This window comes from Phoca vitulina, unplaced genomic scaffold (genome assembly GCF_004348235.1).
Source record: "Phoca vitulina isolate PV1807 unplaced genomic scaffold, GSC_HSeal_1.0 scaffold58, whole genome shotgun sequence".
In the NCBI taxonomy this organism is placed as follows: domain Eukaryota; kingdom Metazoa; phylum Chordata; class Mammalia; order Carnivora; family Phocidae; genus Phoca; species Phoca vitulina.
The window spans coordinates 8616697-8633374 of NW_022589761.1; the positions used below are offsets into that span (position 1 = coordinate 8616697).

At 62.0% G+C, this 16678-nt stretch overlaps 2 protein-coding genes across 7 annotated transcripts in view; one reads left to right on the forward strand and one right to left on the reverse strand.

Moving 5' to 3' along the window:
* The window catches only part of ACTN4 (actinin alpha 4), a 69897-nt gene extending 66188 nt beyond the window's left edge, over positions 1 to 3709 (forward strand). For 2 of the 6 annotated variants that reach the window (XM_032390133.1, XM_032390131.1), the window contains exons 18-21: positions 121 to 267; positions 1476 to 1541; positions 2108 to 2266; positions 2382 to 2540. In XM_032390133.1, coding sequence (XP_032246024.1) covers positions 121 to 267; positions 1476 to 1541; positions 2108 to 2266; positions 2382 to 2540 — 531 coding nt within the window. Of the gene's footprint in view, positions 1 to 120; positions 268 to 1091; positions 1173 to 1475; positions 1542 to 2107; positions 2267 to 2381 lie in introns of all 6 variants that reach the window. The other 4 variants (XM_032390128.1, XM_032390127.1, XM_032390129.1 and 1 more) reach the window with 4 other exon arrangements.
* Positions 3353 to 14832, reverse strand: CAPN12 (calpain 12). The gene is made up of 21 exons (XM_032390160.1): positions 14596 to 14832; positions 14247 to 14316; positions 13849 to 14012; positions 13530 to 13663; positions 12463 to 12631; positions 11435 to 11509; positions 11272 to 11357; positions 11127 to 11201; positions 10321 to 10484; positions 9999 to 10231; positions 9720 to 9731; positions 9353 to 9561; positions 9182 to 9224; positions 9041 to 9100; positions 8470 to 8527; positions 8047 to 8117; positions 7884 to 7946; positions 7174 to 7252; positions 4425 to 4541; positions 4275 to 4333; positions 3353 to 4180 (listed from the first exon to the last, which is right to left on the reverse strand). The coding sequence occupies exons 1-21, from the start codon at positions 14830 to 14832 to the stop codon at positions 4154 to 4156; spliced, it is 2205 nt and encodes a 734-aa protein (XP_032246051.1). The 3' UTR covers positions 3353 to 4153.
* Positions 14833 to 16678: the final 1846 nt, after the last annotated feature.

Below are 16678 nucleotides of genomic sequence, written 5' to 3' on the forward strand. Positions count from 1 at the left end.
ACCTCCAGGCCATATGCCCACCCGGGGCGAGGAGAGCCGGACTCCAAGCCCCTGGTGGCGGCGGCAGCCGGGGTCCCCGCACCGGCCCGGCCCGTGCTCATGCCCTTGCTCCGCCCCCAGCATATCCGCGTGGGCTGGGAGCAGCTGCTCACCACCATCGCCCGCACCATCAATGAGGTCGAGAACCAGATCCTCACCCGCGATGCCAAGGGCATCAGCCAGGAGCAGATGCAGGAGTTCCGGGCGTCCTTCAACCACTTTGACAAGGTGAGCAGCTCCCTCTGCCCCTGGCGTCTTCCCTCCCCACTGTCACCATCCCATCCTGCCCCCTCCGTCCTTGCATCTGTCCGTTCACCTCACAGTGCTGAGTATTGGCCACCACTCCCCGGGCTGGCAAGGCCCCAGCCACTGAAGCGGGTGCAGAGGTGCATCCTTTGACCCACAGCCTGGGCACTTTCCCTCAGGAGGAGAAAGTGGGGGGGGGGTCCAAGTCCTGCCTCTGGGGCCATGTGTCCTGGCCAGCCTACTGATGAGACCCTGGGACAGCCTAAGTCCCAGCACACCCGAGATTTGCGACCTGACCGTGCATCTGGTCCATGCGTACACGGAGCGTTGTAAAGATTCAGAACGCCGGATCTGGTCTGGCAGGCCCCCTAGGAAGGCCCTGAGCGCCTGAGTTTGCTGCGGTCCCCACCCGCCCTACTGGGCCCGGCGCGCCATCTGCCTGCCCTCTGTGGGTGGGAGGGTGCACGCTCATCTCCACACCGTCAGGCAGGGACCCTGCTGTCCCAGATAGGACGGAGTGTAACCTTTTCTCACCCCAAATCCTGGAGGCGAGGAGAGATGCCTGCCCTGCTCTGGCCGAGGCGTTGGGCAGGCCTCTGACCACCCTCCAGGCCGCCATGCCCCTTGCCCTGCTCACCGTCCCTAGCCATCACCTTGTCTGTGTCACCTCTAACTCTGTTTCCCCCCCGATGTGTTCCCCACCCCCTGCCCCTCTGCATGTGACCCCGGCCCCTCTCCCCACGTCTCCGCGCCGGCCTGGTCTCCGCGCCGCCCCTCGCACGCACCTGCCTTCGGACGCCCGGCAGGACCACGGCGGGGCGCTGGGGCCGGAGGAGTTCAAGGCCTGCCTCATCAGCCTGGGCTACGACGTGGAGAATGACCGGCAGGTATGCGCCCCCCTGGGCCCCAGCGGACTGTGGCATTAACTGCTCTTCTCTCTCTCTCTCCTTCTCTCTGTCCCCTCCCTCTCGCCATCCCACCCCTCGCCATGTGTGTGCCATCTCACTGGCTCTCTTGCCTCCTCCCTGCCCTGTGTCTCTCTGGACACCTTCCCCCTTACCTGGTCTCCCGGGGCCGCCTCTGTCTCCCCGGCTCCCGCCACTGTCCTGTCTCCCTGCTGTGCACATGGGGCGGCCCCTCTTGCCTTCTCTGGGCCTGGTCTCCTCTGCTGTCCCTGCGTCCTCGAGCAGAAGCAGACAGGCAGCATGGACTCGGATGACTTCAGGGCTCTGCTTATCTCCACAGGATACAGCCTGGTATGCAGCCTCTGCCTCCCCCTCGCTGCTGGGCCTCTCCTCCCCCCTCCCCCGCGCAGCCTCCCCCCTCCTCCTCACCCGCCTCCTCGGGGCTACTCCCCCGGCAGAGCAGCGCAGCCGTGCCCCCTCCTCCTCCATCTGCGCTGCTTCTGCTGGGCAGGGGTCTCTCCGATGACCCCCCTGCCACCCACCTCCTTTCCTGGAAGTCTCCCGAGAGAGGAGGTCAGGCCTCTGGCTCCCTACCCTTTCTCTTTCTCTTTCTCTCTTTCTTTCTTCCCCACCCTCCAGAGCTAAGTCGTGAGCCTAGGGCTGAGGAACGGTAGACCTGCCTGATCCATTCCCCAGCTCCCCACTTCCCAGAAACGGGGGCGGGGAGGAGCAGAGGGAGCACATCCCCAATCAGGGCAAGTGGGGCCCTTGGCCTGGGGAAGCCAAAACCCCTGGAGGCGTGTGCCCCCCGGGGCCGGGCCCTGCTCTCCTGGCTCCGTTCCACGGGCCAGGCCCGGCCGGCCACCCTGCCCTGCTCAAATGCCGCCTGTCCCCCCCCCACTCCCCCCGCCCCGCAGGGTGATGCCGAGTTCAACCGCATCATGAGCGTGGTTGACCCCAACCACAGCGGCCTCGTGACCTTCCAAGCCTTCATTGACTTCATGTCAAGGGAGACCACCGACACAGACACGGCCGACCAGGTCATCGCCTCCTTCAAGGTCCTGGCAGGGGACAAGGTAAGCAGGGTACCTCAGAGGCATCCCGGGGTGGGGTGACATGGAGGAGCCCTTGCAGCCAGGACTGGGCGGGTGGGGGTTGGGGTGGCCCAGAGTCCCACCCTGCCGCCCCCAGAACTTCATCACGGCCGAGGAGCTGCGGAGAGAGCTGCCCCCGGACCAGGCCGAGTACTGCATCGCTCGCATGGCGCCCTACCAGGGCCCTGACGCCGTGCCCGGCGCCCTCGACTACAAGTCCTTCTCGACAGCCCTGTATGGCGAGAGTGACCTGTGAGGCCCCTCCCCGCCCCCGGAGAAAGCCTGACCGCACACCCCCTCCTCACAGCCTCCAGGCGGGGCTGGGGGAGCCCTCTGCCCTTCTCCCCGCTGCGGGGGCCTCCCAGGTCCTGTTCCTCTGACTGTATCTATGCAAAGCCCTCTGTCAGTCTGTTCTGGGGGGTGGGGTGGGCAGGGAGGGGCTGGGGCAGGCTCTCTCCTCTCTCTTCGTCAGTCGGCCCCCTCCCCCTGGATAGGGGTGAGGGAGACGCTCGGGGTCAGCGCTTCTGGTCTGGTAAATATGTATGATGTGTTGTTTTGTTTTTTAACTATACGGAGGGGACAGTGGCTTCCCACAGCGAAACAGGTCACCTCCAGGTCCTAGGAATGCCCTCCCCACCTCATCCCTCCTTTGCCCGCCCCCCCTCCCCCGCCCCCCACGAGGTCCCTTCAAGGCCTCCCACATCCAGGCCAAAGCCCTATGTGCCTTGTCCAGGAACCGCCTGGGCCTGCCCTGGGCCCAGCAGAGGGCGACACAGCTGCCCGACAGGAAAGAGGACCCCGCCCCCTCCCTTTTTCCCTCTCCCCCCACTTGCGATTGCCAGGAGATGAGGGGGTGCGACTGAGCACCCCCCCTTTTCTGCAACAGAGGAGTAGGGTTGGGCAGACCAGCCTCTCATCCCCAGCCAGCCCCCCATCTTGCTTTATCCGGACATGTGTATCTCTCAGATTTTCTAAGGACCAAAAAAAACAAAAACAAAAAAAAAACACAAAACAAAAACAAAAAAAATCCACAAAAAAAAAACCCTATAAAAAAAGGAATTAAAAACCTTCAGAGAATTACTATTTACTTTATTAACTTACGGATTTATTATATAAATATATATTCACCTAGCAACATATGCTCCCTGCCTCTTGCTCTCATAATGAAGACCTAGCTGATTTGCTGCCCTCCCCCCAGCCCCTTACTGATTTTTCTCTGTTGTCTGTCGTTGGGCATGGGTCTCTGGGGACCCTCCTGAGGTGGAGGGTGGGCTGCTGGCCTGGCTGCCTGTTAGTTGATGGGTTTTGCTCCCTTCCCCTCCCCCCCTTTTTTGAGTTTATTCTGATTTATTTTTTTTTCTCGGTTTCTGGATAAACCACCTTCTGGGGACAGGATAATAAAACATGTAATATTTTTAAGAAGGATTCCTACCGTGTTCTCTCTCTCTCTCTCCTGTCTGTTCTCCGCCTCTTAGGAGAGCCACGGGAGCACCTCTTCCCAGAGCAAGGCTGGGCGTGGGAGACCCCTGTCCCCGTGAGTGTGTAAACATGAGTGCCGCTGGGGACCGGCTCGAGGCCCAGCACTGTCCCCAGTGCTGACGCGTGGGGCCTGCACAAGAACAGTGTCGTGCCCATCCCTGCTTATACATGAGGAGGGCAAAGCACGGAGGTGTGCAGGGACCTGCCTGGCCTCACCCCGCTGCTGAGTGCTGGGACCAGACAGCGCCCCATGTGCCAGGCAGAGAGGCAGAGGGGGCGCTGGTGCTCAGACCCCCCCCTCCCTGTGGAATAAACCCGTCCCGGTTGGGAGAGGAGAAAGGCCTCCTGGCATGCTTCTGCCTCCGGCCACAGGTGCTCCATGCAGAGATCCTAGAGGAAGGTGGCCATCTCCATCCACTGGGGGAGAGAAGACGGCCGGCTTGAGGCAGGGGTCTCCCGGGACTCCTGCTTGGCCACCTGAGCCGCCCCCCAACCCCCAGCCCGGGCTCACCTGTCTGCGGGTCAGGCAGACGACCCCCTCGCCTCCTTCCAGGTGCCGGCTGCAGTGGCCTGCGCAGAGCGGGCGGGTTGAGCACCCCCTGTGGCTCGTGGGAGGGAGGACCCCCCCCCCCCGGGGTCCCCGTGCCAGGGCATCACTCACGGAATATGCAGGTGAGCTGGGCTGCACAGGACACGAAGCGCTCGAAGTCCACCCGCAGACGGCTGTCCCGGTAGCGGCTCGTGAGGGCCTGGGTCAGCTGGTTGTTCAGGTGGAAGCCTAGGGCAGGGTGCCTGTGAGCCCCAGCCCGGCTCCCCGGGGGCGGGGGGCTGTTCCCACCCCTCGGACCCCAGCTGTGGGGCCCGGGGCAGCTCCCTTCACTCCTCTCTGCTCCTTTTCTCACGTGACAGCCCTGACCCCACAATGTTGGGGGAAGCTGTTAGAGAACTTAGAACGGCATCTGGCACATAATGACTATATGGCTGCTTTATTAGGACTTTAAATTCTGGCCAGTTTCTGCGAATGGACACTGGAGGAATTTCTGTGCAGCCAAACGTTTTTGTCAGTCCCACATGGAGTCCGTTTCTTCACATCAGAGACGATTTCTAAACATTAGAAATCACCTCTGACGAGAAATCTCAATAGGCTTTCAAAAGCCAAAACCCACGGCTCCTCCTCCGAGGTCCAGTAATCCTCCGAGACTTAAGGTTGCAGGCTGGCAAGGTGTCCAGATCAACTTCTGCGGACAATGTCATGGGCTTCCGCCGCCTCCTGAAACCCGTCTGTGCCCCGGTTCTGATCTTTGTCGAGTCTGTGCCAGGGGACCCTGGCCAGAGGAGGGGCAGGAAGCCCTCAGCTGCCCCCTCAAATTCAGCTTCCTCTGACCACTCTGCGCCGCCTGCTGCGGGGGTCCTGCCCGGGATCCCCTGGGTATTCGGGAAATCCCTCACCTGGTTTACTAGGTCCTGGTTCCTGGCTACCCCTGCCCAGGGCCCCCCACTGTCCTTAGCTGCCTGGTGGCCTGCCCAGACCACACCTCATCTACCCCTCCTCCCCCTCCGGCACTTGGACCTTGTGCTCTGTCTTGCACGTGATGTTCCTTCGGCCCAGAACTCCTACTCCTCTCGCCCTGCCCCCTTCAGGAAGCCCTCTCCGAGGCCCCTGCTCTTACTGCCTGCAGCCCGGAGCGCCTCGTGTCTCCCTGTGCCTACCCTGTCCCCACCCTGACCCCTCGGAGCTGTCACTGTCTTTGGTGGCTCTGGCGGACCCTGGCCCGGAAGCCGTGGGAGGGGAGGGGAGGGGAGGGAAGGATTTCTGGCCACTGCCGAGTCCCCAGCATCAGCCGGCACAGCCAGGAGCAGAGCTGGTGTTTGGGGAACGCGGGTGCCTCAGAGCGCGGCTGAGTGGCAGCAGGTCATTTTTCTTGCCGATTCCCCCACCCTGATCCTGCCCACCCTTGCCAGGGCCCTCTGGAGCCTGCTTCCTGCCTCTCCACTCCCCGGTACTCCCTCAGTACACAGCGTGACCTCCCGTGCTGTCAGCTCCAGCCTCCCCACGCACCCTGACGCTGGACCTCATGGGGCTTTACTGCCTCCCTCCACGGATCTTTCATCTCTGACCCCTACCCCCACCCCCGTCCTCTAGCCGCACTGGCCCCTTGAAGCTGTTCCAGCAGGGCCCATGCTGCATCTCACCTCAGGGCCTTTGTACTGGCTGTTTCTTCTGTCTAGACTGCACCTGCCACTGTGTCCCCAAGGCTCAGTCCCCTTCCTTCAGGTCTGCTCAAACAGCACCTGGATCCTACCCTGACCGCTGTGCCTCCAGCCACACATCCCCCCCCATGTACACACCAGCTTCCTCTTCCCGCCATAGCGTGTCACCAGCTGACATCTGACCCAGATGTTCTACTTGTCTGTCTGCACCCAGTGCGACACCCCCCGCCCAAGAGCACTTCCTCAGTCTTGTGACTAGAATAACGCCAAGAACGTGCACCAGGTGCCCAGGAACCCTGACAAGTGGTGCCAACCTTCCATCCGCCCTCGCGCTCTCACCTCTGCTTCTGTCCACCTGGGACTCCACTTCTGTCCCCATGCCACACCCCCCAACACTCTGACTCCATCTCTCCCCCTCTGGCTTGGCCTCTTTGCTTGCATGTCTCTGGACGCTGGAGCTCCTCCCTCAGGGCCTCCCTGCCTCTCAAACTGGGTCACGGCCTGGCGCACCCTCCCACCTCCTTGTCCCCCGGCCCCGCTCCCCCCTCGGCTTGGCTGGGGCAGAGGAGCCCTGGGGTGGGGGTGGGGGATCTGGGAGCCCCCTCCGGTCCCAGCCCCTCGGTGCATGAACTTACTTCACTTGCTTCGGTCAGGGCCCAGGAAAAGCTTTGCTCCCTGGCTCTGTCCCCTGGGTAGGATTTTGTGCTACACAGACGGGTGGGGCTGTTCTACCTCTTTCTGGAAGAACCCAGGTTTCCGAAACCTTTGCCCGGGCCCTCCGCATGCAGTCACCAGAAGCTGCGTGCCCCCCAGCGCTGAGCCCCATGGGCTGCATTCCGAAGGCTCCTCCCAGCCACCCTGGGTAGTAGCCATTTTACACTGAGGCTCACGGAGGTGGACTCACCTGCCCAGGATCCCCCAGGGAGTAAGTCAGTAGAGGCAGGATTCTAACCCAAGCTCATGGGAACCCAGGCCACTTTACCACAGTGCCCGGGGGGCCGGGACCTCTCAGATACCAGCTCCCAGGCTCTCCCCATCTTCCCCCTCCAGGAGGCCCCGCTCCCTCTCCCAAGGGTATCCAGTAACAAACTACGGTGTTGGCTTTGTGGAGGGCGGCGGGTGAGCAGCCAGCCAGGCCTGCGAGAGCAGAGGGTAGCAGGGGGAGCAGATCCCATCCCCGGGACCACTCCCCAACATACCTGCCGCATTCAGTGCCAGCCTCAGCTCGTAGGAGTTCATGGTTCCAGAGGCGTCCTCGTCAAACTTGTCGAATGTGGCCTGGGCCAGGAGGTAGAGGTCAGTCCTACCCCCCCGGGGTCCCCCATGCACCCTGAAGAGGGCCAGTCAGCCTGGGTTTCCACCCCTGCTCCCTTTCTTCATGACTTGGTGCCCTGGGCAATAGCTTTACCTCGCTCGCTCTGTAAAATGGGAATAACAGTAACAGCTAGAATAGGGTTATGAGGACAAGCCAAGATGCTACCCACAAGGGCCTTCGGGAGGGCTCAGCCAATAGCGAGCATAGGGAGGCCTTGGACCATTGCCTCCTCCCAGGGACCCAGAGCAGTGGGAATTAATGCCTCCCACTAGCAAAGGCCCCTCAGAGGGGAGGTGACTTGCCCGAGGTCACACAGCTAGAAAGGGGCTGAACCGGGAGCTGGGACTTCAAGCCAGGACCAGAACCTGTGCTTTCCGTCCCTGAGCTATTTAGTGGCCCTAGAGGGACCACAGGGAGCCAGATGGGACAAGGACATCACAGCCAGATCCCTCCAGTTGTCCCTCCAAGGTATGATGTGGCTCACGTTCTCCTTCTCCCCTGGGGCCCTGCTAGCCCGCAGAGCACCTCTGTCCTGATCAGTAAAAGTGCCTCACCCTCCGGGAGGAGGTGGCCCCACCAAACCCCCAACCTTACCTGCCACTCCAGGAGATGGCCCCAGAGCTGCTGGAAGTGGTGCAGGGTGAAGCTCTGTCCATTCTGGGGATGGGGCATCTGGTTAAAATCCATATCCCCAGAAGGGGGCCAGAGGCCCCAACATCCCCACCCTCCCTACCCAGGCACTGCTCCCCTCACATACCCCAAAACAGCGCAGCAGCTGCTCACAGGTCCTGAGGCCGATCTCTCCAGGGGTCCGGGCGCGGGCCCTGGCTACAGGAAACCAAAAAACCCCTAGTACTTCCTGCGTACTAGGGAGTCCGGCTATCCCCACTGCAGGAACTGAGGCACAGGGAGCCACGGGACTGCTGGTAACTAGCAGAGCAGGGATCTGAACCCAGGCAGGGGGGTTCCAAAGTCCCCTCAGGGCAGCTACACTCCCTGCCTCCCTTAGGGGAAGGGTGGCCTTATGGGTGGCCGTGGCCTTGGCCACGAGTCCTGCCACAGGACCCACAGGTGGGAAGACACAGGCGGAGTCCAGGGCTCCTGTGGCCTGACTCCTGGCAGCATCATGGACTAACACACCTAGGGGGCTCCGTGGGGTCCACCCCAGTCCCCAACTCACCAGGCTCCAGGGCAATGCTTAATAAGGTCTGGAGCTGAGAGGCACTGAGTGCTTCCTCCTGGTCAAGGAGAGAGCCAGTGGTGAGACCGTTCACTCAGGCAGCCATTCAACACAGCTCGGGGCTGGCCCCAGTAGCATGCTGGGCGGTGCCGGGGTCACAGCAGAGACCAAGAGCTCATGGTCCAGGGGGAGAGAGACACCTGTCCCCAGAGCCGACAGGGCTTGGGAGTGGGGGGGTAAGCTCTGGGCTGTGGGAGGCCACAGCCGGCATGCAGCTGACCAGCCTGGGGGAGAATCCCGGAGGGCTTCCAGCGAAGGGCACAGGAGAAAGACAAGACCTTAGCCAGGACAGGGGGGGAGAAGGGAGAGAAGGCGGTCCAGGCAGAAGTACAGACAGGGCAAAGGCCCTGAGGCAGGGATGAGCTGTGAGCATTTTGAGCGTAGAGAGTCAGGAGTTTGAAGCACAGGGAGAAACTAAAGCAAAATGAGACCCCCAGGATGAGGAAGGAGTCCCAGGGGAGGGGAGGGAAGGGGTCCCAGGGGAGGGGAGGGGAGGGGTGGACCCCCTCACCTCTCCTGCCAGCTCCTGAAACAGCTGTTCCAACCCCAGCTCCAGGGGAACGTAGGGGACCTGTGGGGCGGGGGGAGCTCAGTGCCGGCCCAGAGGACCCCCAACCCCGCTGCGCCCCGCCCCCCTCCGGAGGCCCCGCACCATGAGGGCGTGCAGGTCGGCGCTGATGACGTCATCGATCTCCCTGCCAATGACACAAGGGAAGCGGGGGAGTCGGGGGTGGGGCCCTGGGCCCGTCCCCGCGGGGGGCCCGGGGGGGCGGGGTCCCGGGGCTCTCGCCCCGAGGGGTGGGCGCGGGGGACCCCGGCTCACACGACTGTGTGGCGGCGCTCCGAGAAGACGCGCAGCGTGAAGTCGGCCTCGTCGCCGGCGCGGGCGGCGCTGGGCACCACCAGGTAGTGGCCGGGGCGCAGGCGGCAGCGGCGGCTCACGTCGCGGCGGGCGCAGAAGGGCGAGCGGTCGGCGCGCAGCAGGCCCGGCAGGAGCTCGCGGCTGCGCGGGGAGTCCCACAGGCCCAGCAGCTGCGGGCCAGGGCGGCTGAGCTCCGCCGCTCGCCGCCCGGCCTGGCCCCCCGCCCGCCTCCCTCCCTCCCTCCCTCCCTCCCGCCGCAGCCTGTCCGAGCCCCTGGGCGGGCCCGGCCCGAATGACCCTGCGATCCGGGGTCCCAGCTGAGACCCACCTCCTCTGGGATCTGTAAGAAGGAAAAGCAAGGCGAGTCGGGGCCCGCGGCGGTGGCGGCCACCCTTCAGAGCCCCGTCCGCACCTCCTTCGCTTTTCTTCCCATCCCCCCGCCCCAACACCCTCGTTAAGCCCGGGCCTGTCTCTGACCCCTGCTGGACCCCCTCCGGCCTGTGCCCTCAAGGACCTCCTCTGTCTCTAACCCCCACCCGCTGGGCCTTCCCAGCCCCTCTGTGGCTCCCTGTTCCCCGCGGCTCCAGCTAGGCCCCCGGGGTCCCACCTGGAACACGTGGAAGCCCACGGTGAGGTAAGTGAGGCCCTGGGCCCTCAGGCGCCGCCGGTTGCGCTGGATGAGTGACAGAAGGACAGTGCACTTGGGGATGCGCCCCCCCCTCGCAGGGCCCCACGCTCCTGCTGCCCCCCAGCCCCCCCAGGGCCCCTCCTCATCCTCCTCCTCCTCCTCATCAGGCTCCAGCAGCGTCAGCCGGAACTGGGGGTTGGTCCAGAAGGTTTCTAGCAGAGAAGAAAGAAATGGGGTTACCCCGCCTGCCACAGCTCCCCCCCCCCTCCGCTTGCCCCTCGGGGCGCCCTCCAGGCCTCACCAGCGCCAGGCTGGCTCCCGCCGGAGTTGAAGCCGCGCACCCAGCGGCCTTGGAAGGTGTGGATGTGCCAGCCGCCTCCAGCCGGGCTGGGGCCCAGCACCTCAGGGCTCAGCGAGCAGATCTGGACGGTGTTGAAGTGGCGGAGGAAGTCCTTCAGCTCCATCCTGTGCAGGGGCCAGCGGTCAGAGCCTCCCCAGGGCCCCAGTCGCCCAAAGATCTCAGGACCCCCAGATGGCCTCCAAATCACAAGCCCCACCAAATTCCTTAAACATCGCCAAGTGCCCCTCAGTCCACCAAACAGTGCTGCGTCTCCGGAAATGACCCCCAGATCGCGGAGCCCTCCAGCCCCCCAGATTTCTCCAAGTCCCCAGAAATGCCCAAGTAGCCGGGATCCATGCACCCCCCCACATACTCTCACATTGCCTTCAGCCCCCAAATATCAAAACCTTCAGACTTTCAGTTGTCAACAAGTATCCTTCAGGCCCTCAGTATTACCAAATCTGCAGGAAATGCCCCAGATGTCACCAAGCCTCCCACAATTGTCCTAAATATTACCCATTACCCACCCCCTTTCAACCCGCCAAAGATTACTGTGCCTCCCAGTTCCCCTAATATTGCTAATTCTTCCTTGACTCCCCCAAATAGAATGCAACCCCCAAATAGAATGGTAACCAAAGTTACCACCCCAGGGACAGTTTCTTGCTATGAACTTGTCCCCTGTCCCTTCAGGCAGGCCTTGCCCCCTCCCTGCACCCCTTTGGCCTGGCACCAGCTCAGACGCAGGGCTGGGACCCTGGGCTACTCACCAGAACTCGCCATCCTCCTTTTTTACCAGCAGGGCATCCCGCCACTCTTTAGGGAGCGCATCCCAGCGCGGGCAGCTAGGGAGACTGGGGTGTGAGGGCTGGGCAGGTGGGTCCAAGGCCCCCACCTCCCCCAGATCCATCCCACCTGTCGCTCCAGGCCCCAGTCCACTCCACACGGCCCCATGGGTTCCGAAGCCTCAGCAGCCGCACCTTGGTGAAGCCCAGGGTCACCTGCGGGCGGCATGGTCAGTGGGGGGGGGGGGGGCGCGCCGCGACACCCCTGCAGCCCACTCATGGGGGATACCCACCTTGTACGTGCCCGTGACTGAGTACGCATGTCCCTTCACCAGCCCGTCTTCTGTGCGGTACTCGCCCCGATCACTCTGGGCAGAGGACAGGGGACGGTGAGGCCACGGTGGGGGTCGAGCGGGTAGCTGCTCCTCTCTGCCCCTCACCCCCCACCCCGGCCTTGTGCCACCAAAGCGCTCAAACGAATGACACAAGGCATAGGATTGGTGAGAGAGGAAGTCGGGAACAAGACAAAAATACGTGTAGAGGACAGAGAGAGATACAGAGCAGGCAGACCGACCGAAAGAAGCAGAGAAACACGAAGGACAGGGAGTCACTGCGTGAGCACAGGAGTAAGTGAAGAATGAGTGAAGGAATTAGACCAACTCAGTGAATGACTGAGTATGTGACTGGGTCACAGATGAACGCATGACTCAAGCTGAGCCCGTGAAAAATCGATCCTAGACCTTTTGCGGAAATTCTAAGAAGCTTTGCTTTGTTTGTTTTGTTGTTGTTGTTGTTTTTAAACCACTGGGGGTGGTAGGAGGGACGTGCAACTGTGGGGGCCCCTTTTGTGCCCATGAAGGGAATGCCTGCCCAGGAGTGAAGCTAACCCGGAACTAGGAATAGGAAACCACATTCTAGGGGCGCCTGGGTGGCTCAGTCGTTGGGCGTCTGCCTTCGGCTCAGGTCATGATCCCAGGGTCCTGGGATCGAGCCCCGCATCGGGCTCCCTGCTCTGCGGGAAGCCTGCTTCTCCCTCTCCCACTCCTCCTGCTTGTGTTCCCTCGCTCCTGTCTCTCTCTCTGTCAAATAAATAAATAAAATCCTTGAAAAAGAAAACCACATTCTCCACATCCACTAAGCACCTGGATTCAGCTGTGCCTGAAGCTTGCATAGTTATGAAAGCAAATAAATTGCCTTTTGACTTGCTCCAGTTTGCTGGGTGAGTGAACACAGACAGGAGGATGCAGGCCGCCTCCCCGCTCCAGCCCCAACTGTGCTCTGGCCCTGGTGGGGGGTCTCCATGCCAGTCGGACTCTCTCACCAGGGCGGTGGCGCCCACGAGGGACTCCTTGGCCAGGGCATGGCGCATGGCAGAGAAGAGGCCTGGGAGGTCTTGCCTCAGGTAGAGCACCTCGCCCACGCCACCCGTGAAGTCCACGAAAGCCTCATTCATGTGGCCGCCTCGCATCACCTCATAGGAGCCGTGGAGCCTGTGGGAACAGGGGTGCGGTGGGCACGTCTGAGGCATGGACGAGCGTCTCACACACACCTCTGGGACCTGGGACCTCGGTCCCCGGCTGTGGGGGGGCCCAGGGACGATCCCTGACATTTGTAGACTGACGTGGGCTGGGGTTCACTCTGGAAGCCCTTGGAAATCGGGCCTGTGGTCCCTGGGCCACTAGGACTGTGGCCTTCGGGGGTGGGGGGGCGGTCATCGGAGAGGCTTGGTCAGAATTCTGGGCATCCCCGGGGCTAGGTCTGAAACAGAATCTCCGGGAGATGTCTGCTCTGGGGGTGATCTCTGGGGGCTTGTCAGGGATTTCAGAGCCACAGGATGGAGAAAAGCAAAGATCGAGGGCTCCCGGGATTACACTCAATATTTTGGAGGTGCGGCGCGCCTGGGTGGCTCAGTCGTCACGCGTCTGCCTTTGGCTCAGATCATGGTCCCAGGGTCCTGGGATCGAGCCCCGCATAGGGCTCCCCGCTCCTCCCCCCCACCACTTGTGCTCTCTCTCAAATAAATAAAAATCTTTAAAAATTTGGGAGGCACGTTGGGTTTCTCAATGGATCAGGAGAGATCTTCTGAGATTACAGGTTCCCCCAGGGGATAAATCTCAGATTTAGTGGCTCCGGGACCTGAGAGAGGACATTTCAGGCCCCTTAGGGATTGTGAGTGTTGGTGGGTCTCTAAGAATGTTTTGTGTGAAATGTCAATAGAGGGAGGTATCTGTGATTTGGAGGGAGGCCCTCAGGGGTTGGTGTGACATTAGGGTCCTGGGCGCCGTGACTTGGTTTGGGACCCTTGGCAGGGTGTCTAGAGGATCCCAGAAGCTGGGGGTCTCTGGGGTTCCCTTGCTGGCTGGTGGGGGGGGGTGCCGGGGTCCTTACTTGGCATAGGCCTTCTCCAGGAGCGGGGCCCAGAACTCGTTCCGCTGATGCGAGCGCACGAACATCAGCTTCCCCTCACGCACGGGCAGCCTGTCATCCACCACGACGTCCACCCAGTGGCCAAACTGCCAGAGCTGGTGGGAGGAGGCCAGGGCCCAGGCTCGGCTTCCAACCCCCAACCGTGCCTGGACCCCATCCTGTGACCCCCCAGCCCTGCGTACCAGTCCGAGAATTACAGCCCCAAGGCGACCGTGTCAACTATGAGATCCATGGCACCATGAGGGAAACTGAGGCACAAACCGAGGGAACTGAGCTTTACCTGGAAATGGAAGACACCCGCGTAGCCATCTTGGAAACTCTGTCCGGGGGGGACCACCCGGCAGAGGAGTCGGGGATACAGAGTGAGGGAGGCAGCGGCCGCAAGAAACCAGCAGTTCCCTGGGAGGAAAGGCGAGGACGGGGTGAGGATGGAAAGGGGGATCCCTGCTCGGCAGGGAGTCTGCTTCTCCCTCTGACCCTCCTCCCTCTCATGCTGTCTCTCATTCTCTCTCTCGCAAATAAATAAAATCTTAAAAAAAAAAAAAAAAAAAAAAGGATGGAAAGGGGGAGACTGAGGTGTAGGGAGAGGGGAGACTGCGGGGCGGACCCAGGGCCCGAGCTGCAGGGTCCCAGCCACAGCCTGCCAGATCTGGGAGCCCAGGAGTTCAGTGGTCTTACCTAGGCGCCCCTGACACACGTCTGTTCGGCTCATGTCCTCACAGATGAACTGGGGCTCAGCGCAAAACTCCTGGGGGGCACGGGGGATTCCAGGCCTCAGCCAGGAAAGGGAGGGAAGGAGCGACTGAGACGTCCGATGCCTGGGTCCCCTCCTGCCCTCACTGCTCTAGAGTAATGAGCGCCTCCAACCCCGGGGGAGGCTTGTAAAGCCTGTGGACAGGCATCTGGGCCTCCCCAGACCTGGCAGTCGGAACTGCCAGCCCCTCTGCCCTCAGACCGAGGAGCCCAGCCCCCCCCCCCGCCCCCCCCCCCCCCCGCCCCCCCCCCCCAGCCCCCAGCCACACATTACATGGGGTCTCATCCATTCCACCCCTTTCGCCTTCTCGGAGTTCGGCCCCAGCTCATCATAGCCAAGGGCATCAGGGCCAGCAGGGAAGTAGGGGTCTTGGAACAGGATCCCCTCATCCAGGCAGGCTGCTCGGATGGCCTCGTATCTCTGGCCCCGAAAGGGCTTGGGGCCTCCGGTTCCAGGCCCTGCCTCTTCGCCCACCAGCTGGATGGTGACCCGCCTGCTACCACACGCCATCGGGACACTCTGGGCTCTCAGGCTGGCCCCTGGCTCTTCAACCTCCTGGCTCACGGGGGTGGGGCTTCCCCTCCATCTGAGCCCCGATGGGGGCCTTTAGGCCGCGAGGAGCCTTCCCTTGTTAATACTAATTGATGGTTTGGGGTGCCACGGGACAAGGGACGCCTCCTCGGTGGTTTCCTCCCCAGGGCGTGGGGCCTTCAGTTGTGGCCAGGGTAGCAGCTTAATGGGCTTGGCCAACATCAGGAGAGAAGGTGGGCAGAGCTGAGGAGGACCGGCTGCCCCCGTGAGGGCGCCTGGAAGCAGGTCAGTGTGGGGGTGTGTTTCTGCCATCTTGCCCCTGCCCCTCCCTCTGTCGGGCTTGGGGGGGATGCGGGGGGGGGGGGAGGGCGGCACATTTACCCTGTGTCTCCATCTCTCCTTGTCTCTCCGTCTGCCAGTTTCTCGCTTTCCCATCGTGTCTCTCTTCCGGTCTCGGCCTCACTGTCTCTGTCTCTGTCCATCTCTCGTCTCCTTTGGCCTTCCTCGGGTGCGTTTTGGGTTTTGTCGCTCTATGGCTCTCTGTCCCCATCCCTCTCTCTGTAGCTCTTTCTGCGTGGCTGTCGCACCCTGCACCTTCTGTCTAATGCATGCCTCCCTGTCCGTCCCCCTGCACCCTTTTCTGGGTGCCCTGTGGCTACTCAGGCCCCCACACCGGTCCCCCGGGGCCCCTCTGGCTCACTCCTCCTGAGCCGCCAGGACCCTGTCTCCCCCTTCCCCGACAAGGCAGACCTCAGCCTGCTGACTGGGCAGGGTCCACTCTGCACCTACCTGCCCTGTGTTGGGAGCCGGGCCCACCAGTGACCGTGACCCCCGACCCTACCCCCACGCAGCTCAGGGCCCAGGGGAGCAGTGTTTCCCCCAGAGGAAGTGGGAGCCATCAGAAGAAATGGTAGAAGTCGGTTCTGAGAGGCCAGAAACTCACCAGTTTGGGTCCCAGGAGACTTCCACCCTCGGCGGGGGGGGGTCCCCTGCACTGGCAGATCCTTGTCACCTCTGTGGCAAGAGATGTCCTTTAGTCCTCTGGCGTCCTTCCCTCCAAATGGACCAAGAGATATTGTCTGAGCCCCCGGCTGTGTGGCCACCAAAAAGGGGTTATAACACAAGCTGCCCGTTTACTCTGGGCCTCCCCTGCCTCCTCACCTAAGCCGCAAAGGATAGAGTGTTCCTGCTTCACCAAGTAAGGCTGTGCCTGAGCCATTTAAGAAACTATCTCCCTAAAACACTAGCATGAGGGGCCCCTGGGTGGCTCAGTCAGCTGAGCGGCAGACTTGATTTCAGCTCAGGAGGTGATCTCGGGGTCATGGGACTGAGCCCCACATTGGGCTCCAGGCTCAGCAGGGAGTCTGCTTCTCTCCCTCTCCTGCTCCCCTCCGCTCTTGCGCACTCTCTCTCAAATAAATAAATCTTAAAAAATAAAAACACTATTATGAAAATGAAAAACCCCACTCCTGGGGACAGCAGATGTTACACAGATAATAAACAGCAAATGCTTGCTATGTACGGGGCACTTTGCACCAGGCACCATGCTTGGTGCTTCACAAATATCTCATTTTCCCGTGAACCTTGAGAGGGACCTCAGTCAGCTCTAGCTGCTGTAGGAAGTACCATGGATGGGGGCAGACGTTTCTGTCCAATGGAGCCGGAGAGTTCCAGATCCCGGCGTCAGTGAGGTTAGGTTCCGGAGAGAGCTCGCTTCCAGGCGGGCCAGTGGCCACCTTCCTGCTGTGTTTTCCCAGGGTCGGGGCGCGAGGGAGAGGGAGAGGGAGGGAGAGGGAGGGAGAGGGAGGGAGAGGGAGGGAGAGGG